This window comes from Solea solea, chromosome 9 (assembly GCF_958295425.1).
Source record: "Solea solea chromosome 9, fSolSol10.1, whole genome shotgun sequence".
In the NCBI taxonomy this organism is placed as follows: Eukaryota; Metazoa; Chordata; class Actinopteri; order Pleuronectiformes; family Soleidae; genus Solea; species Solea solea.
The window spans coordinates 21539008-21562458 of NC_081142.1; the positions used below are offsets into that span (position 1 = coordinate 21539008).

Genomic DNA, 23451 nt, shown 5'->3' on the forward strand with positions numbered 1-23451 from the left:
TTTTTTACATACACCTTGAATAAAGAATACATAATATTTGCTAAACGTTTTCTTACTGTGAATTAGACATCACTTAGACAGGTGAAGGCCACCTCTTTAAATACCTCATAAAATAATGTCCTTACATTTGTCACACGTCCCTTGTATGAGCCACACATTGCTTGCACATGTGCTTGTTGTTTGTCATCATCTGGAATGTTGTAAAACTGGTGACTCATCTGTCCTCTTCATTCATTGATAGCATCTACGTATCTGGATGCAACAAAAATAACATCTGTACGTATGTAGTTGTTTTTACTTCAGATTTTTTAAGCATTTGCGGTTGTTGAATACAAATAATTGCACAATAAGGACACAGCATGGAATCCCTAAATAGATGTAGCTATGTTGGAAACGTAATACAGTTTAATGACATAGAATTTGTAGATTTCAAGATTGATTTTGATGTAAGTTTGTTTTAAAGAACAGAATCATACACTTATTTCTACCACAATGACTGAATCTTAAAAAAATAAAATATCTGTGACTAAATATTACAGAGGTGAAATCAGAGGAAAAAAAAAGAATGTTATGAATTATATTATGAAAATGTGCAGTGCCATCAAAATTTTAAAAGACCTGATATTAACATATCATTTGGCTTCAAAAATGTATTGTTTCCATTCACTGACAGCAGTATATTGAAGTTTTATTTGTTTCAGTTTGTTTTTTACGGTTAAAGGTCATTTGTCACGCATTCACTCTTCACCGTGACAATATCATGGGATAAATATAGAGCACTGTAACAAAATCTAGAATCTTTAAATAAAGGTCAAGAGGATAAACAGTGTTTATATTTAATTAACTATTAAACTATTAATTATTCTAACTATTTTAGACAAAGTTATAAACACAAACACTGGAAAAAATTAAGGTGTGTTTAGGAGCATTTTGGCGTGGTTTGACGTTGTGGAAGGACAAAAGAGGACATGACGTTATGACTGATTCACTCACTTTAAAAAAATGACACACCCAATCATTGATGTATTTAGACGTGCATCAGTCATAACTGTATTCATCACCTTCACAATATAAAGAGTGTCTCTGTGCTGTAAGGTTTAGTAACAAATCTGCAGTAGTGGTAGATCATGATGAAGCTACTTCTTTCTCTGACTCTCATCTGGGCTCTGTCCAGCACAAGTAAGTGTTCTTTTTTACTACAGTATTATTACAACAGCTACAACAGAATGTGTTTAGATTCTGAAGAGTGTTAAAGAATCGAAAGCCAGTTTGTAATTTATTTTTCATAAAAAAATATCATGAGGCCTGGGACACCTCAACAATGATAAACCAACAGCAAAGACAGACAACCAAAAAGACCCAACAAGGGCAATGGTGACTGACCGTTGATAGGTAACCATCAGGGTGTCCCAGGCTTAAGTGGGGAAGTTCTTGACACATTACAGAAGAACCAAAACCAGTCTAAACACGAGTCAAACAAATGAGATACCTAAGAGTCAAGTAGTGTCTGTTGACACATGAAACCGAATTTAACTACTATGTTTTAAAATCAGTTTGAAAAGCAACCATATTTATGAGCCTTAATTAATGAAAATCCTGTAGTCTTGAGGACTCTGTTTCTAATCATGTATTTTTTTCCACATTGCAGCTGCAGCTCTTGTGTGTCAGACTTGCACTGATGATTCATGTACAAGCACCGTGCCACTAACATGTTCCACGGAGACAATGTGTTTAACTGCCGCCATTGAAGGTATTATTTTCAACACGTCATTTATTACTTTTCAGGCACAAACGTGCTGCAAAGTGCTTTCAATTAAAATGAACAAACTGTACTTTTCAGCCGTTTCATCTGGAACTCCTGGACAACAAATCTTCAAGGCGTGTGCGTCGTCCTCCCTTTGTCCAGCCACAGGATCTCAGATATTTTCAGTCAACTTGGGTATTTCGAGTGCACTTGCATCTACTACATGCTGCAACACAGATAACTGCAACTCAGCCACTCTATCATGTAAGTACAGATGGATGATCATCACCTACAAAACATGAGAAAGACAATTTTATCTAACCCTAATGAACACAATCTCATGGTCTTCTTTTTCAGTCCCCACCACTCCATCAGTCAACAGCCTCCAGTGTTATTCATGTGACCCTGCCACATCACAATGCACCACTTCAGTACAGTGTACGGGAACACAAGATCGCTGCTTTCAAGCAAGTGGTGAGTCTTATTATTATATATGTTAGTCATTTGGTCAGTTCATCACTAAAGCTCAAATACTTCATTCAACCAGACAGTCATTCAATCTATATAATGTAGTTGAGCGAAGGTACATTTCAAACCTATTGTACTACATTATCATAAAGTATTTTACCACCCAGCATTTAAATGCTACTCACAGTATTGAAAGTAAGCAAAACACAATTACTGCAGTGGAGTTTCCCCACAGCTCGAATACAATTAGGTTTCCTTCAGTCAGCACAGTTTTAACCCATTCTAATGTTATATGTGTTTTTATGTGTTCTACTTAAAAAAGATGTTTGGACATTCAAATGATAACCAGTGCCATTTTGGCCAATCAATCAGAAGTAATGAAATGTAACTTTATAGAATAAACTAACATAAAAAACACAATATAAGACTTAATTCAAATCTATATAAAAAATTATGAAATTAACTAAATTACTTTCATCTTCAGTGACAAATGGGGCCTCCACTTCTCCTGCCTTTGGTTGTGCATCTACAAACATGTGTGCAGCTGCTGGTAGCTTGGGGACACTACCGTTCATGCAAAATGTTGGCAGCATTAGCAGTGGACCAACTTGTTGTGAGACAAATCTATGTAACACTCTCACAACAACTGCTGCCCCAACTACAACTGCTGCTCCAACTACAACTGCTGCCCCAACTACAACTGCTTCTCCAACAACTGCTTCACCAACTTCATCTGCTGCTGCAACTACAACGACATCATCACCAACTTCAACTGCTTCACCAACTTCAACTGCTGCCCCAACAACTGTTTCCGCAACTACAACTGCTTCACCAACTTCAACTGCTGCCCCAACTACAACTCCTTCACCTACAACAACTGCTTCACCAACTACAACTGCTTCCCCAACTTCAACCGCTGCAGCAACTTCAACTGTTGCAACAACTACAACTGCTTCTCCAACAACAACTGCTTCCCCAACTTCAACTGCAGCTGCAACTACAACTGCTGCTGTAACTTCAACTGCTGCCACAACTACAACTGCTGTCCCAACTTCAACCCCTGCAGCAACTTCAACTGCTGCAACAACTACAACTGCTTCTCCAACAACAACTGCTTCCCCAACTTCAACTGCAACTACAACTGCTGCTCCAACTACAACTGCTTCACCAACTTCAACTGCTGTCCCAACCACAACTGCTTCACCAGCTTCAACTGCTGCCACAACTACAACTGCTTCACCAACTACAACTGCTGCTACAACTACAACTGTGGTCCCAACTTCAACTGCTGCCACAACTACAACTGCTTCTCCAACAACTGCTTCCCAAACTTCAACTGCAGCTGCAACTGCTTCACCAACTTCAACAGCTGCCCCAACAACTGTTTCACCAACTTCAACTGCTGCCTCAACAACTGCTTCCCCAACTTCAACTGCTGCCGCAACTACAACTGCTTCACCAACTTCAACTGCTGCCTCAACAACTGCTTCCCCAACTTCAACTGCTGCCGCAACTACAACTGCTTCACCAACTTCAACTGCTGCTACAACTACAACTGTGGTCCCAACTTCAACTGCTGCCACAACTACAACTGCTTCTCCAACAACTGCTTCCCAAACTTCAACTGCAGCTGCAACTACAAGTGCTGTCCCAACTTCAACCGCTGCCGCAACTTCAACTGTTGCTGCAACTACAAGTGCTTCACCAACTTCAACTGCTGCCCCAACAACTGTTTCCGCAACTTCAACTGCTGCTCCAACTACTGCTTCCCCAACTTCAACTGCTGCCGCAACTACAACTGCTGCCGTAACTTCAACTGCTGCTACAACTACAACTGCTGCTGTAACTTCAACTGCTGCCCCAACAACTGTTTCACCAACATCAACTGCTGCCTCAACAACTGCTTCCCCAACTTCAACTGCTGCCGCAACTACAACTGCTTTCCCAACTTCAACTGCAGCTGCAACTACAACTGCTGCTCCAACTACAACTGCTTCACCAACTTCAACTGCTGCCCCAACTACAACTGCTTCACCAGCTTCAACTGCTGCCGCAACCACAACTGCTTCACCAACTTCAACTGCTGCTGTAACTTCAGCTGCTGCTACAACTACAACTGCTGTCCCAACTTCAACTGCTGCCACAACTACAACTGCTTCTCCAACAACTGCTTCCCAAACTTCAACTGCAGCTGCAACTACAACTGCTTCACCAACTTCATCAGCTGCCCCAACAACTGTTTCACCAACTTCAACTGCTGCCTCAACAATTGCTTCCCCAACTTCAACTGCTGCCGCAACTACAACTGCTTCCCCAACTTCAACTGCTGCCGCAACTACAACTGCTTCCCCAACTTCAACTGCTGCCGCAACTACAACTGCTTCACCAACTTCAACTGCTGACGTAACTACAACTGCTGCCGTAACTTCAACTGCTGGCACAACTACAACTGCTGTCCCAACTTCAACCGCTGCCGCAACTTCAACTGTTGCCGCAACTACAACTGCTTCACCAACTTCAACTGCTGCCCCAACAACTGTTTCTGCAACTTCAACTGCTGCTCCAACTACTGCTTCCCCAACTTCAACTGCTGTCGCAACTACAACTGCTGCCGTAACTTCAACTGCTGCTACAACTACAACTGCTGTCCCAACTTCAACTGCTGCCCCAACAACTGTTTCACCAACATCAACTGCTGCCTCAACAACTGCTTCCCCAACTTCAACTGCAGCTGCAACTACAACTGCTGCTCCAACTACAACTGCTTCACCAACTTCAACTGCTGTCCCAACTACAACTGCTTCACCAGCTTCAACTGCTGCCACAACTACAACTGCTGCTACAATTACAACTGCTGTCCCAACTTCAACTGCTGCCACAACTACAACTGCTTCTCCAACAACTGCTTCCCAAACTTCAACTGCAGCTGCAACTACAACTGCTTCACCAACTTCAACAGCTGCCTCAACAATTGCTTCCCCAACTTCAACTGCTGCCGCAACTACAACTGCTTCCCCAACTGCTGCCGCAACTACAACTGCTTCCCCAACTTCAACTGCTGCCGCAACTACAACTGCTTCACCAACTTCAACTGCTGTCGCAACTACAACTGCTGCCGTAACTTCAACTGCTGCCACAACTACAACTGCTGTCCCAACTTCAACCGCTGCCGCAACTTCAACTGTTGCCGCAACTACAACTGCTTCACCAACTTCAACTGCTGCCCCAACAACTGTTTCTGCAACTTCAACTGCTGCTCCAACTACTGCTTCCCCAACTTCAACTGCTGTCGCAACTACAACTGCTGCCGTAACTTCAACTGCTGCTACAACTACAACTGCTGTCCCAACTTCAACTGCTGCCCCAACAACTGTTTCACCAACATCAACTGCTGCCTCAACAACTGCTTCCCCAACTTCAACTGCTGCTCCAACTACAACTGCTTCACCAACTTCAACTGCTGTCCCAACTACAACTGCTTCACCAGCTTCAACTGCTGCCACAACTACAACTGCTTCACCAACTTCAACTGCTGCTACAACTACAACTGCTGTTCCAACTGCAACTGCTGCCGCAACTACAACTGCTGCAGTAACTTCAGCTGCTGCTACAACTACAACTGCTGTCCCAACTTCAACTGCTGCCACAACTACAACTACTTCACCTACCACAACTGCTTCACCAACTTCAACTGCTGCCCCAACAACTGTTTCCGCAACTACAACTGCTGCCCCAACAACTGCTTCACCAACTTCAACTGCTGCCTCAACAACTGCTTCCCCAACTTCAACTGCTGCCGCAACTACAACTGCTTCACCAACAACTGCTTCACCAACTTCAACAGCTGCCCCAACAACTGTTTCACCAACTTCAACTGCTGCCTCAACAATTGCTTCCCCAACTTCAACTGCTGCCGCAACTACAACTGCTTCCCCAACTTCAACTGCTGCCGCAACTACAACTGCTTCACCAACTTCAACTGCTGACGTAACTACAACTGCTGCCGTAACTTCAACTGCTGGCACAACTACAACTGCTGTCCCAACTTCAACCGCTGCCGCAACTTCAACTGTTGCCGCAACTACAACTGCTTCACCAACTTCAACTGCTGCCCCAACAACTGTTTCTGCAACTTCAACTGCTGCTCCAACTACTGCTTCCACAACTACAACTGCTTCTCCAACAACTGCTTCCCAAACTTCAACTGCAGCTGCAACTACAACTGCTTCACCAACTTCAACAGCTGCCCCAACAACTGTTTCACCAACTTCAACTGCTGCCTCAACAATTGCTTCCCCAACTTCAACTGCTGCCGCAACTACAACTGCTTCCCCAACTGCTGCCGCAACTACAACTGCTTCCCCAACTTCAACTGCTGCCGCAACTACAACTGCTTCACCAACTTCAACTGCTGTCGCAACTACAACTGCTGCCGTAACTTCAACTGCTGCCACAACTACAACTGCTGTCCCAACTTCAACCGCTGCCGCAACTTCAACTGTTGCCGCAACTACAACTGCTTCACCAACTTCAACTGCTGCCCCAACAACTGTTTCTGCAACTTCAACTGCTGCTCCAACTACTGCTTCCCCAACTTCAACTGCTGTCGCAACTACAACTGCTGCCGTAACTTCGACTGCTGCTACAACTACAACTGCTGTCCCAACTTCAACTGCTGCCCCAACAACTGTTTCATCAACATCAATTGCTGCCTCAACAACTGCTTCCCCAACTTCAACTGCTGCTCCAACTACAACTGCTTCACCAACTTCAACTGCTGTCCCAACTACAACTGCTTCACCAGCTTCAACTGCTGCCACAACTACAACTGCTTCACCAACTTCAACTGCTGCTACAACTACAACTGCTGTTCCAACTGCAACTGCTGCCGCAACTACAACTGCTGCAGTAACTTCAGCTGCTGCTACAACTACAACTGCTGTCCCAACTTCAACTGCTGCCACAACTACAACTACTTCACCTACCACAACTGCTTCACCAACTTCAACTGCTGCCCCAACAACTGCTTCACCAACTTCAACTGCTGCCTCAACAACTGCTTCCCCAACTTCAACTGCTGCCGCAACTACAACTGCTTCACCAACAACTGCTTCACCAACTTCAACAGCTGCCCCAACAACTGTTTCACCAACTTCAACTGCTGCCTCAACAATTGCTTCCCCAACTTCAACTGCTGCCGCAACTACAACTGCTTCCCCAACTTCAACTGCTGCCGCAACTACAACTGCTTCCCCAACTTCAACTGCTGCTCCAACTACTGCTTCCCCAACTTCAACTGCTGTCGCAACTACAACTGCTGCCGTAACTTCAACTGCTGCTACAACTACAACTGCTTTCCCAACTTCAACTGCTGCCCCAACAACTGTTTCACCAACATCAACTGCTGCCTCAACAACTGCTTCCCCAACTTCAACTGCAGCTGCAACTACAACTGCTGCTCCAACTACAACTGCTTCACCAACTTCAACTGCTGTCCCAACTACAACTGCTTCACCAACTTCAACTGCTGCTGCAACTACAACGACATCATCACCAACTTCAACTGCTGCTTCAACTACAACTGCTGCCACAACTACAACTGCTTCTCCAACAACTGCTTCACCAACTTCAACTGCTGCTGTAACCACAACGACATCACCACCAACTTCAACTGCTGCTCCTACTTCAACTGCTCCCCCAACTACAACTGCTGCCCCAAATACAACTCCTTCACCTACCACAACTGCTTCACCAACTTCAACTGCTGCCCCAACTACAACTGCTGCACCAACAACTGCTTCACCAACTTCAACTGCTGCCTCAACAACTGCTGCTCCAAATACAACTGCCGCCCCAACTGCTGCTCCAACTACAACTGCTGTTCCAGCAACCGCAACTGCTTCCCCAACTTCAGTTGCTACCCCAACTGCAACAGGTGCACCACCTACAGCAACCCCTGCCCCAACAGTCCTCTCAACCATAGCAACCTCGGCTCCACCAACAGTGACATCCAACTTAGCGACACAAACCAACCCAACTACAACTACAACTACCTCCAGTTCTGCTTGTTGTATCAGACTGGGTATGATCCATCTTCTGTTAGGACTTGTTTTATTTACCCTCTTTTAGAATATGACATGGATGAATGACCACTGAAGCCACCAATAGACTGTGAGGTGTTTTTTTTTTTCTATTAGCCTTATTGCCATCTTTGGTTGATGGTTGTGTGAAGTAGAAGTTACACATTCAGTCAAAAGTCTAAAGAGTCTGGGTGAAACTGACTTTGCTGAAGGCGACACCAATACAATACTCCCAGTACAGAAAACACTTTAACTTTAACTTAAGTAATTTAAACATTATTTAACATATAACTTAACTTGTACTACCTAATACTCACATTTTCAATATTCACTGGTTATTTATTTTATGTGTATTTCAAATGAACTGAACACTTTACCATTGCATGCACTTTAAATGATCTTAATAATTGTACACATTGTTGTTTCAAACCATATGTGCTATCCAGGGGGGCAGGACCTTACTGAGAATGTTTATTGTTTATTTGTTTATAAAACTTATTATTTATTAACTGTTGATTTAATTTATTTGTGCAGAAATACTTGGTTAACGTCTCTCCTCTGTCTGTCAAACTTTGACTTCTCCAGCAACCAAGTAAATGCTAAGTTTCTATAATAAAAAAGTTTTATTGAGCAGAAGAATTAGGGGGTTTAATTTGTTCCAATAATATTTGTATATGACCCACACATATTTCTTGATTTGAATGCATGTTTTGAGATCCACAAATAAAAAAATCCCATTTATAACTTGTATGTTGATTTTTACAAATATAGATGTGTATTTGTAAATAATATGACATTTGTAAAACTGAAAATTGCATTTGTGAATTGTGATTCCGCATTTGTGGATCGCCAGCACACGCATTCATCGCTTTCCACAGTGACGTATTTTTGAGACGTTATATTTGTCTCAATAATGCCTTCCTTCATCAGCAGGTGGCATTGTTTTACAAGTACAATCTAGCTCAAGTGATGATGCACTCTCGCTTAGGGCTTAGGCATACAGCGCATCGATCACATGACCACGGCTCCGTGGCAAAAATCACGGGTCTGTGATGAAAATTACGTGAATAGCATAGGAAAACACCGTTAGTTACTTTTTGTAGCTTTCAGCATGAAGATAAAGCCGAAATGCAAATGTCTGTTGGCTGGGTATGTATGTGATAACATTGTAAGGCCAATTTCTTATTATGATGTGATGTGATGTTACATATCCCTGATTCTGTGGCTAAGGGCTAGGTAACGTTGCCTGACTATGCTTTTAGCGATAGTCTAGCCCAGCTGAAGGCTAACGTTTAAGTTCAGAACTGTATAGCCAATGACTTTGGCCATTGTTCCACACTGCCTACGATGAGAATCCATGGCTAATTATTAGTAACTTGTTTTTGGATTAGCCTACAACAGGTAGACTTCAGCCACTAGCGGATACTTCTAGAGCCATGGTTAACAACTGCTGAGCTGCGGCTGAGAGAACTGTCCGGGGCGGTAACGTATTGTGTCACTTCCTGTGCTTCCACTGGTGTTACGCTGTGTGCCTTCTGCGCTCTCTGCGGTTTTCTATCTACTGGAACGATCGACTGTTCTAACTGAACAAACGCTCGTTTTTATTACTAATACTAGTACTAAGACTAATATTCTCACCCACTACTTTTGTTCAAACTCTATCGTTTACGTAGATCACGTACGGTGTTTCTCTCTCTGCTAGCGTAAAGTTAGCTTAGCAGCGATGGCTTCTCTCTCTCCCTCTCCTTCTCCTGCTCTCTCCTGTGTTGTGTGCCACATGTTTAGCTACTCCTCTGCCTCCTTTAGCGATAAAAGTACTTGTAAAAAATGTAGCTTGCTGGCTAGGTTGGAGGCGAGGCTTAGTGAAGTAGAAACTCGGCTCCGCACCATAGAAGCTAAATCAGTTAGCCACTCCCCAGTAGTCGGTGCGGACCACATAGCATTAGCTCCCTCAGCAGCTCCCGTGCAGCCGGGAGACAAACAGGGCAGCTGGGTGACTGTCCGCACTAAGAGGCGTAGTGTTAAGCCTAAGAGTCCTGTCCACCACCAAACTGTTCACACCTCAAACAAGTTTTCCCCTCTCAGCACCACACAGACTGAGAAACCAACTCTGGTGATTGGTGATTCCATCCTGAGGAACGTGAAAATAGCGACGCCAGCGACCACAGTCAAGTGTTTTCCCGGGGCCAGAGCGGGCGACATAGAATCTTATCTGAAACTGCTGGCTACAGATAAACGTACATTCAGTAAAGTTATTATTCACGTCGGCAGTAATGACACCCGATTACGCCAATCGGAGGTCACGAAAGTTAATGTTAAGTCTGTGTGTAGGTACGCACAATCTATGTCGGACAACGTAATTTTCTCTGGTCCTTTGCCCAATGTAACCAGTGATGACATGTATAGCCGCATGTCATCATTCAATCGCTGGCTGTCGAGGTGGTGTCCAGAAAACAACATTGGGTTTTTAGATAACTGGCAAAACTTCTGGGGGAAACCTGGTCTCATGAAGAGAGACGGCGTCCATCCTACTTTGGATGGAGCAGCTCTCTTATCTAGCAGCTTAGAGCATTTTATTAGAAACCCATGACAAACCAGAGTTGAGACCAGGACACAGAGTTGCAGTCTTTCATGCTTCTCTGTGCTTCTTTACGAGCAGTCACCAATTAAAAACCCCATAGAGACTGTGTCTGTCCCTCGACCTACTAAAGTAAAAACTAAAGTAAATAAAGTAAATGAAGTAAATAAATCAATAACAAACAGAAGAGGAGTTAGACATTCTAACTTAATAAAGATTAATACTAACAATAAAATAGAGTCAAATAATACCACTTTTAAATGTGGACTATTAAATATTAGGTCTCTCTCCTCAAAATCTGTTTTAATAAATGATCTCATTTCTGACAATTGTATTGATTTATTCTGTGTAACTGAAACTTGGTTACATGAAGAAGATTACGTTAGTCTAAATGAGTCAACTCCACCCACTCATGCTAATACCCATATTCCTAGAAGCTCAGGCCGAGGAGGAGGTGTAGCAGCCATTTTTAATACTAGATTATTAATCAATCCCAAACCCAAACTAGGATATTCATCGTTTGAAAGCCTTATTCTTAATCTAGCTCATCCTAGTTGGAAATCACAAAAACCAGTTATGATAGTCACAGTTTATCGTCCACCTGCTCCTTATTCAGAGTTCCTATCAGAGTTCTCTGAGTTCTTATCTGAGTTGGTGCTTAAGACGGATAAAATCATAATTGTAGGGGATTTCAACATCCATGTAGATGTTGACCGTGATAGTCTTAGCTGCGCATTTAACTCGCTGTTGGAATCAATAGGTTTTATTCAACACGTTAATAAACCAACTCATTACCTTAATCACACCCTCGACCTTGTTTTAACTTATGGTATTGATATTGATAACTTAAACATAGTTCCTCAAAACCCTCTCCTTACTGATCATTATTTACTCACATTTAATTGTACAATAATGAACTACAATAACATAAATAAGAAATACAGCTACAGCCGGTGCCTGTCTGATAATAATATTAATACATTCAAAGAGACAGTGCAACCTTTATTTAACTCGGTGCCATATGTCAGTACATCTGAAGGTACCGTTTGTGATTTTACCCCCGCCCTCATAGATAACCTTGTTGATAGTACAGCGGCCTCACTGCGTACTACATTAGATTGTGTTGCCCCTCTGAAAAAGAAGGTGGTGAATCAGATGAGACGAGCACCATGGTTTAACTCCAATACTCGTGCTCTTAAACAGGGGTTACGTAGATTAGAAAGAAAATGGCGTTCCAATAACCTAGAGGAATTTTATATAGCCTGGAAAGATGGTTTTGTAGCTTACAAAAAAGCCCTACACAAAGCTAGAGCTGCCTATTATTCTTCTCTAATTGAAGAAAATAAGAATAATCATAGATTTCTTTTCAGCACTGTAGCCAGGCTGACACAGAGCCACAGCTCCACTGAACCATCTATTCCTTTAACACTGAGCAGTGATGACTTTATGAACTTTTTTGTGAATAAAATAACATCAATTAGAATAAATATTGATCATCTCCTCCCTCATATTGGGACTGACTCATCTTTTAGCACAAGAGCTTTAGAAGCACCAGGTGCACATTTAGACAGTTTCTCCCCTATAGATCTCCCTGAATTAACATCATTAGTTTCATCATCTAAGCCATCAACCTGTCAGTTAGATCCTATCCCCACCAAACTGTTTAAAGATGTCTTTCCTTTAATTAACAGCTCTATATTAACTCAAATTAATCTATCCTTATTAACTGGATATGTGCCCCAAACGTTTAAAATAGCAGTTATTAAACCCCTTCTCAAAAAAGCGACCCTTGACCCAGACATTTTAGCTAACTACCGACCTATATCTAATCTTCCCTTTGTTTCTAAAATCTTAGAAAAAGTAGTTGCTAATCAACTATGTGAATATTTGCGCATTAATGGCCTGTTTGAAGATTTTCAGTCAGGTTTTAGATTAAACCATAGCACAGAAACAGCACTAGTTAAAGTTAGTAATGATCTTCTCTTGGCTTCTGATAATGGTCTAGTCTCTTTACTTGTCCTGTTGGATCTTAGTGCTGCATTTGACACCATAGATCATAATATTCTACTGCAGAGACTGGAGCAGACTCTTGGTATCACAGGTGCTGCCCTCTGCTGGTTTAAATCATACTTATCTGATAGATTCCAGTTTGTTCATGTTAATGATAAAGCCTCACTTCAAACTAAAGTTAATTGTGGAGTTCCACAAGGCTCAGTGCTTGGGCCTATACTTTTTACCTTATATATGCTTCCTCTAGGGAACATTATTAGAAAGCACAACATACATTTTCATTGTTATGCAGATGACACACAGCTTTATTTATCAATGAGGCCGGATGAAATAAATCAGGTTGTTCAACTCCAGGAATGTCTCAGAGACATTAAGTCCTGGATGACCTGTAACTTTCTACTTTTAAACTCAGAAAAAACTGAGGTCATTATACTCGGCCCTAAACACCTCAGAGAAAAACTTTCCGATCACATTGTCACTTTAGATGACATCACCCTGGCTTCCAGTTCCACTGTGAGGAACCTTGGAGTTACTTTTGACCAGGAAATGTCATTTGACTCACACATTAAACTAATTTCCAGAACAGCCTTCTTCCACCTGCGGAACATTAAGAAAATTAGAAACATTCTGTCTTTACGGGATGCTGAAAAACTAGTTCATGCTTTTGTTACATCTAGATTAGATTACTGTAACTCCTTATTATCAGGATGTTCCAACAAGTCTGTTAGAACCCTTCAGTTAATTCAAAATGCTGCAGCACGAGTTCTGACAGGAACTAGAAAGAGAGACCATATAACTCCAGTGTTAGCTTCTCTACACTGGCTCCCTGTACAGTTTAGAATTAAATTTAAAATCCTCCTCCTCACGTACAAAGCACTTAATGGTCAGGCCCCTTCATACCTGAAAAACTTAGTCTTACCTTATCGCCCTAATAGACCACTTAGGTCACAAAATACAGGCTTACTTGTGGTTCCTAGAGTCTGCAAGAGCAGAATGGGAGGCAGAGCCTTTAGTTACCAGGCCCCTCTCCTGTGGAACCAGCTCCCAATGATAGTTCGGGGGGCGGACACTCTCTCTGTATTTAAAGTTAAACTTAAAACTTTCCTTTTTGATAAAGCTTATAGTTAGAGCTGGTCCAGGTTTCCCTGAACCAGCTCTAACTATAAGCTTATAAGCTCTTAGTTATGCTGCTATAGAACTAGACTGCTGGGGGATTTTTTATCTGTGGTGCACGCACATTCACTCTCTCACACTCAGGATATGATTTTGACTTTTTATATGTCATTAACCTTGTCTCTTTCTCTCCCTAGTTTGTGTATTTCCTTCCTTCCCTCTCTCTCTCTCTCTCTGTATTCTCATCATGCAGGTTGCGGGACCAAGATCCAGTTTTCGAGGCTACCCACATCATCACCATTATTATTGTGCTATAATTAAAAAGTCAATATCATTAATTGTATTAACTTGTAACTTGATACAGTTGTTGTGTATCTGCTCCTGGTCTCTCTCTCTCTTCTGTCTCTACCTCATCTCCCTCTTGTCCTTTCTCTCCCCCCTCCCCTTTCTGTCCTCCACCTCTCCTCTGTCCCCGATTTTCCTTTCACCCCAACCGGTCGAGGCAGATGACTGCACATTTCTGAGCCTGGTTCTGCCAGAGATTTCTTCCTGTTAAGAGGGAGTTTTTTCTCTCCACTGATGCCTAGTGCTTGCTCATTGTGTGAACTGTTGGGGTTCTCTGCTCTCTTTGATGTTGTCTATGTACAGTGCCCTGAGATAATGTATGTTATGATTTGGCGCTATACAAATAAAATTGAATTGAATTGAATTGAATATCAGGACTTAAAATGTCACACTTAGCTTTTTCTATTTTCTATTGATTTCAGCCGATTTTACAAAAAGGTAACCACTTACTGCATGCATTAGATCAATAGAACTGTCAGTTTGCAAACAAAATCAAGAATTACAAATTTTTGAATTTGTGTATCGTTACCTAGCAACCGAGGCTTATACGTCATCCAACTCTGCAGCCGTTCATTGCATCCAGCATGAGACATACTGTAGCATAGTGGATAGAGGATCTGGACTTGCCTCAAGGATCTATGGTTCGAATCTCAAAGATAGTGTTGTCATTTTCTTCATTTTAGACTGCATATTTGCATGCCAACATGAAATGATGTAAAAGTATTATTATTATTATTGTAGAAATATGCTTTAGGCCTGATGACAAACAAAATGACTGAAAACTCAGCCATCTTCTCATTTGTTATTGATTATTCAATTGAACTGGCTACACCAGATGCGACTGCATAGCAAACATTCTAACAGGAAACATTAACACAGCAAGTAATAGAGAGATTACACAACAGAGTATCATATGTGTCGTTTTTAGTCAGGCTTCCATCTTTTTACGAACGATAGGTGATGAGTTGATGGTGCAGAAAGGAACCCCACTGACACAGGACTCATACCGAACAAAGGGGATTTTATTTGGTTACAAGTAAGGCATCAGACCAAGCTCTGCAGAAGCTTGGGAGAATGTGTTCCTGCCGAATTACCGAATAATTCTGGCCCCTGTGAGCGTGACCACACTTTTTAAAGGTTATCTAACTACCCTTCCTATACAACACATGATCGTAAATATTAGATAAATTACAACAGGTTTGACATCGGGACCACTATACAATATAGGAGGTATCTGTGTTTCTTCAACAAGCCTTACCCAGGACTGGCCCGTAAACAGCTTGTGACCCCAAAATCAACCCCAATGAGGAGTTTCCTGCTTGCTTTTCAATGCAATGGAATACACATCTTGACAAGTCAGATATGTCACATGCTCTACAGCAAGCCCCGGTTGATCCAGACTAACTGTGGTGTCCCACAGTATATTATTTACTTCATACACTCCCCACAATTTAAAAAGAAACAATTATGCAGAAGCATCCCTCACCCCCGAGGTCATCTAGGAAAGGCTTGTTTATGTGTGGCAGGAACTATCCTGGTTATTGGGTGGAAAGCATGTAGTAAACTGCCACTTCCAGAGGCATGACAAACAGACGTAGCTCAAAATACCTCTGCACGAGATTGCATTGACCTACAAACAATCACACTAGTGATCTGGATGATGTATGCAGAACGATGGAAATCATATCAACAACAACATGTGCTAGTTTTCTAGGAGTGATGGCTATCTAGTAATCCTGTGTAATGATGGAGGAGCTCAGGGAATTCCACAAAATGGTAGCAACTGCTGAACCAAAAGACGGCTGCTCTTTTTGCCATTTTGGATAAATACAAAAGCTGCTTCTGTCATGATTTGTCACTTCAATTAAGTGTCTTTGCTTTTTCCCTTCATGTTCCATGTCTTGTCTTCCTGTTTTATTTTGTGATCACTCACCCCTGTCTCTGTTTCAGGTTCCTGTCTGCCCCGCCCCCGTCCTCGTCTGCGTGCACCTGATCCCTGACTGTGTCTCCCACATCTGCATGCAGTCACTCCCCAATCATGCCCTGCTTTTATTCCCCTCTGTGTCTTGTCTTGCTGCCAGTTGGTTGATGTTCACAGCTCACATTTCAGCACTCTTACCACAGCCATAGTCACAGTCTTCACTTGCATACCTTTTTCACCTTGCCTTGTTGCCTGAGGTTTTTTGTACCTCTGCCAGATCTGATTGGCCTCCCGTGTACCGAACCTCTGCCTGGAAATAAACTCTGTTACTGACTGAATCGTGTCCTGAATCTTGCCTTTGAGTCCTTTGTTCTGCCTTGCCATAGTCCCTGACAGCTTCACATCATTGTGTGAAGTTTTCACGATGCTTCGTCTAGTTTCTACTACTTTAATTTTTACCACTTTGTAGCAGTACTGTAGATAGTACCTTGAACAAAATTCACTCTGTATATTTATAACTTTTTCTTAAATATTGTACAACAAAATAATATTCTTTAAAGATTTAATCATTTTAATTGTAGTAGAAATTAGATTTTTGCTACACACATTTCAAAAGGTCATTAGACATAAATGTAAGGACATAAAATAATGTCCTTACATTTGTCACACGTCGCTTGCACATGTGCTTGTTGTTTGTCATCATCTGGAATGTTGTAAAACTGGTGAATCATCTGTCCTCTTCATTCATTGATAGTATCTACGTATCTTGATGCAACAAAAATAACATCTGTACGTATGTAGTTGTTTGCACTTCAGATTTTTTAAGCATTTGCGGTTGTTGAATACAATTAATTGCACCATAAGGACACAGCATGGAATCCCTAAATAGATGTAGCTATGTTAGTAACTTAATACAGTGTAATGAAATAAAATGTGTAGATTCAAGATTGATTTTGATGTCAATTTGTTTTAAAGAACAGAATCATACACTTATTTCTACCACAATGACTGAATCTTTAAAAAAATAAAATATCTGTGACTAAATATTACAGAGGTGAAATCAGACGAAAAAAAAGAATGTTATGAATTACATTATGAAAATGTGCAGTGCCATCAAAATTTAAAAAGACCTGATATTAACATATCATTTGGCTTCAGAAATGTATTGTTTCCATTCACTGACAGCAGTATATTGCAGTTTTATTTGTTTCAGTTTTTTTATATGGTTAAAGGTCATTTGTCACAAATTCACTCTTCAATGTGACAATATCATGGGTTAAATATAGAGCACTGTAACAAAATCTAGAATCTTTAAATAAAGGTCAAGAGGATAAACAGTGTTTATATTTAATTAACTATTAAACTATTAATTATTATAACTATTTTAGACAAAGTTATAAACACAAACACTGGAAAAAATTAAGGTGTGTTTAGGAGCATTTTGGCGTGGTTTGACGTTGTGGAAGGACAAAAGAGGACATGACGTTATGACTGATTCACTCACTTTAAAAAAATGACACACCCAATCATTGATGTATATAGACGTGCATCAGTCATAACTGTATTCATCACCTTCACAATATAAAGAGTGTCTCTGTGCTGTAAGGTTTAGTAACAAATCTGCAGTAGTGTTAGATCATGATGAAGCTACTTCTTTCTCTGACTCTCATCTGGGCTCTGTCCAGCACAAGTAAGTGTTCTTTTTTACTACAGTATTATTACAACAGCTACAACAGAATGTGTTTAAATTTTAAAGGGCTGATTATCACAAAGGATTTAAAGCTTTGCATGAACCAAAAGCCAGTTTGTAATTTCATATTCTTACAGAAGATAACAGAAGAACCAAAACCAGTCTAAACACGAGTCTAACAGATGAGATACTTAAGAGTCAAGTAGTGTCGGTCACACATGAAACCACATTTTTTACATTACAAATACTACGTTTTAAAATCAGTTTAAAGCAACCATATTTATATGTTTGAGCCTTAATTAATGAAAGTCCTGTAGTCTTGAGGACTCTGTTTCTAATCATGTATTTTTTTTCCACATTGCAGCTGCAGCTCTTGTGTGTCAGACTTGCACAGATGATTCATGTACAAGCACCGTGCCACTAACATGTTCCACAGAGACAATGTGTATAACTGCCGCCATTGAAGGTATTATTTTCAACACGTCATTTATTACTTTTCAGGAACAAACGTGCTGCAAAGTGTTTTCAATTAAAATGAACAAACTGTACTTTTCAGCCTTTTCATCTGGAACTCCTGGACAACAAATCTTCAAGGCGTGTGCGTCGTCCTCCCTTTGTCCAGCCACAGGATCTCAGATATTTTCAGTCAACTTGGGTGTTTCGAGTGCACTTGCATCTACTACATGCTGCAACACAGATAACTGCAACTCAGCCACTCTATCATGTAAGTACAGATGGATGATCATCACCTACAAAACATGAGAAAGACAATTTTATCTAACCCTAATGAACACAATCTCATGGTCTTCTTTTTCAGTCCCCACCACTCCATCAGTCAACAGCCTCCAGTGTTATTCATGTGACCCTGCCACATCACAATGCACCACTTCAGTACAGTGTACGGGAACACAAGATCGCTGCTTTCAAGCAAGTGGTGAGTCTTATTATTATATATGTTAGTCATTTGGTCAGTTCATCACTAAAGCTCAAATACTTCATTCAACCAGACAGTCATTCAATCTATATAATGTAGTTGAGCGAAGGTACATTTCAAACCTATTGTACTACATTATCATAAAGTATTTTACCACCCAGCATTTAAATGCTACTCACAGTATTGAAAGTAAGCAAAACACAATTACTGCAGTGGAGTTTCCCCACAGCTCGAATACAATTAGGTTTCCTTCAGTCAGCACAGTTTTAACCCATTCTAATGTTATATGTGTTTTTATGTGTTCTACTTAAAAAAGATGTTTGGACATTCAAATGATAACCAGTGCCATTTTGGCCAATCAATCAGAAGTAATGAAATGTAACTTTATAGAATAAACTAACATAAAAAACACAATATAAGACTTAATTCAAATCTATATAAAAAATTATGAAATTAACTAAATTACTTTCATCTTCAGTGACAAATGGGGCCTCCACTTCTCCTGCCTTTGGTTGTGCATCTACAAACATGTGTGCAGCTGCTGGTAGCTTGGGGACACTACCGTTCATGCAAAATGTTGGCAGCATTAGCAGTGGACCAACTTGTTGTGAGACAAATCTATGTAACACTCTCACAACAACTGCTGCCCCAACTACAACTGCTGCTCCAACTACAACTGCTTCTCCAACAACTGCTTCACCAACTTCATCTGCTGCTGCAACTACAACGACATCATCACCAACTTCAACTGCTGCCCCAACTACAACTCCTTCACCTACTACAACTGCTTCACCAACTTCAACTGCTGCCCCAACTACAACTGCTGCCCCAACAACTGTTTCCGCAACTACAACTGCTTCACCAACTTCAACTGCTGCCCCAACTACAACTCCTTCACCTACAACAACTGCTTCACCAACTTCAACTGCTGCCCCAACAACTGTTTCCGCAACTACAACTGCTTCACCAACTTCAACTGCTGCCCCAACTACAACTCCTTCACCTACAACAACTGCTTCACCAACTACAACTGCTTCCCCAACTTCAACCGCTGCAGCAACTTCAACTGTTGCAACAACTACAACTGCTTCTCCAACAACAACTGCTTCCCCAACTTCAACTGCAGCTGCAACTACAACTGCTGCTGTAACTTCAACTGCTGCCACAACTACAACTGCTGTCCCAACTTCAACCCCTGCAGCAACTTCAACTGTTGCAACAACTACAACTGCTTCTCCAACAACAACTGCTTCCCCAACTTCAACTGCAACTACAACTGCTGCTCCAACTACAACTGCTTCACCAACTTCAACTGCTGCCCCAACTACAACTGCTTCACCAGCTTCAACTGCTGCCACAACTACAACTGCTTCACCAACTTCAACTGCTGCCGTAACTTCAGCTGCTGCCACAACTACAACTGCTTCTCCAACAACTGCTTCCCAAACTTCAACTGCAGCTGCAACTACAACTGCTTCACCAACTTCAACAGCTGCCCCAACAACTGTTTCACCAACTTCAACTGCTGCCTCAACAATTGCTTCCCCAACTTCAACTGCTGCCGCAACTACAACTGCGTCCCCAACTTCAACTGCTGCCGCAACTACAACTGCTTCCCCAACTTCAACTGCTGCCGCAACTACAACTGCTTCACCAACTTCAACTGCTGACGTAACTACAACTGTTGCCGTAACTTCAACTGCTGCCACAACTACAACTGCTGTCCCAACTTCAACCGCTGCCGCAACTTCAACTGTTGCCGCAACTACAACTGCTTCACCAACTTCAACTGCTGCCTCAACAACTGTTTCTGCAACTTCAACTGCTGCTCCAACTACTGCTTCCCCAACTTCAACTGCTGTCGCAACTACAACTGCTGCCGTAACTTCAACTGCTGCTACAACTACAACTGGTGTCCCAATTTCAACTGCTGCCCCAACAACTGTTTCACCAACATCAACTGCTGCCTCAACAACTGCTTCCCCAACTTCAACTGCAGCTGCAACTACAACTGCTGCTCCAACTACTGCTTCCCCAACTTCAACTGCTGTCGCAACTACAACTGCTGCCGTAACTTCAACTGCTGCTACAACTACAACTGCTGTCCCAACTTCAACTGCTGCCCCAACAACTGTTTCACCAACATCAACTGCTGCCTCAACAACTGCTTCCCCAACTTCAACTGCAGCTGCAACTACAACTGCTGCTCCAACTACAACTGCTTCACCAACTTCAACTGCTGTCCCAACTACAACTGCTTCACCAGCTTCAACTGCTGCCACAACTACAACTGCTTCACCAACTTCAACTGCTGCTACAACTACAACTGCTGTCCCAACTACAACTGCTGCCACAACTACAACTGCTTCTCCAACAACTGCTTCCCAAACTTCAACTGCAGCTGCAACTACAACTGCTTCACCAACTTCAACAGCTGCCCCAACAACTGTTTCACCAACTTCAACTGCTGCCTCAACAATTGCTTCCCCAACTTCAACTGCTGCCGCAACCACAACTGCTTCCCCAACTTCAACTGCTGCCGCAACTACAACTGCTTCCCCAACTTCAACTGCTGCCGCAACTACAACTGCTTCACCAACTTCAACTGCTGACGTAACTACAACTGTTGCCGTAACTTCAACTGCTGCCACAACTACAACTGCTGTCCCAACTTCAACCGCTGCCGCAACTTCAACTGTTGCCGCAACTACAACTGCTTCACCAACTTCAACTGCTGCCTCAACAACTGTTTCTGCAACTTCAACTGCTGCTCCAACTACTGCTTCCCCAACTTCAACTGCTGTCGCAACTACAACTGCTGCCGTAACTTCAACTGCTGCTACAACTACAACTGCTGTCCCAATTTCAACTGCTGCCCCAACAACTGTTTCACCAACATCAACTGCTGCCTCAACAACTGCTTCCCCAACTTCAACTGCAGCTGCAACTACAACTGCTGCTCCAACTACTGCTTCCCCAACTTCAACTGCTGTCGCAACTACAACTGCTGCCGTAACTTCAACTGCTGCTACAACTACAACTGCTGTCCCAACTTCAACTGCTGCCCCAACAACTGTTTCACCAACATCAACTGCTGCCTCAACAACTGCTTCCCCAACTTCAACTGCAGCTGCAACTACAACTGCTGCTCCAACTACAACTGCTTCACCAACTTCAACTGCTGTCCCAACTACAACTGCTTCACCAGCTTCAACTGCTGCCACAACTACAACTGCTTCACCAACTTCAACTGCTGCTACAACTACAACTGCTGTCCCAACTACAACTGCTGCCACAACTACAACTGCTTCTCCAACAACTGCTTCCCAAACTTCAACTGCAGCTGCAACTACAACTGCTTCACCAACTTCAACAGCTGCCCCAACAACTGTTTCACCAACTTCAACTGCTGCCTCAACAATTGCTTCCCCAACTTCAACTGCTGCCGCAACTACAACTGCTTCCCCAACTTCAACTGCTGCCGCAACTACAACTGCTTCCCCAACTTCAACTGCTGCCGCAACTACAACTGCTTCACCAACTTCAACTGCTGACGTAACTACAACTGCTGCCGTAACTTCAACTGCTGCCACAACTACAACTGCTGTCCCAACTTCAACCGCTGCCGCAACTTCAACTGTTGCCGCAACTACAACTGCTTCACCAACTTCAACTGCTGCCCCAACAACTGTTTCTGCAACTTCAACTGCTGCTCCAACTACTGCTTCCCCAACTTCAACTGCTGTCGCAACTACAACTGCTGCCGTAACTTCAACTGCTGCTACAACTACAACTGCTGTCCCAACTTCAACTGCTGCCCCAACAACTGTTTCACCAACATCAACTGCTGTCCCAACTACAACTGCTTCACCAGCTTCAACTGCTGCCGCAACTACAACTGCTGTCCCAACTTCAACTGCTGCCACAACTACAACTGCTGTCCCAACTTCAACTGCTGCCACAACTACAACTACTTCTCCAACAACTGCTTCCCAAACTTCAACTGCAGCTGCAACTACAACTGCTTCACCAACTTCAACAGCTGCCCCAACAACTGTTTCACCAACTTCAACTGCTGCCTCAACAACTGCTTCCCCAACTTCAACTGCTGCCGCAACTACAACTGCTTCCCCAACTTCAACTGCTGCCGTAACTTCAACTGCTGCCACAACTACAACTGCTGCCACAACTACAACTGCTGTCCCAACTTCAACCGCTGCTGCAACTTCAACTGTTGCCGCAACTACAACTGCTTCACCAACTTCAACTGCTGCCCCAACAACTGCTTCACCAACTTCAACTGCTGCTCCAACGACTGCCTCCCCAACTTCAACTGCTACCCCAACTGCAACTGCTGCTGTAACTTCAACTGCTGCTACAACTACAACTGCTGTCCCAACTTCAACTGCTGCCCCAACAACTGTTTCACCAACATCAACTGCTGCCTCAACAACTGCTTCCCCAACTTCAACTGCTGCTCCAACTACTGCTTCCCCAACTTCAACTGCTGTCGCAACTACAACTGCTGCCGTAACTTCAACTGCTGCTACAACTACAACTGCTGTCCC

General features: G+C 42.5%; 1 protein-coding gene and 1 long non-coding RNA gene across 2 annotated transcripts; both read left to right on the plus strand.

Annotated features, from left to right (window-relative positions):
* Positions 1 to 1090: 1090 nt before the first annotated feature.
* On the plus strand, positions 1091 to 16331 carry LOC131465730 (threonine-rich protein-like). The gene is made up of 7 exons (XM_058638599.1): positions 1091 to 1179; positions 1649 to 1750; positions 1841 to 2008; positions 2102 to 2218; positions 2697 to 3048; positions 8127 to 8294; positions 16289 to 16331. Exons 1-7 carry the CDS (start codon positions 1128 to 1130, stop codon positions 16329 to 16331), a joined length of 1002 nt encoding a protein of 333 aa, XP_058494582.1. The 5' UTR covers positions 1091 to 1127.
* Positions 16332 to 18321: 1990 nt separating this feature from the next.
* LOC131466237 (uncharacterized) lies at positions 18322 to 19653 on the plus strand. Its single transcript, XR_009241402.1, has 4 exons — positions 18322 to 18415; positions 18506 to 18673; positions 18767 to 18883; positions 19362 to 19653. It is a non-coding gene; the product is annotated as an uncharacterized LOC131466237 (long non-coding RNA).
* The last annotated feature ends 3798 nt before the right edge of the window (positions 19654 to 23451 follow it).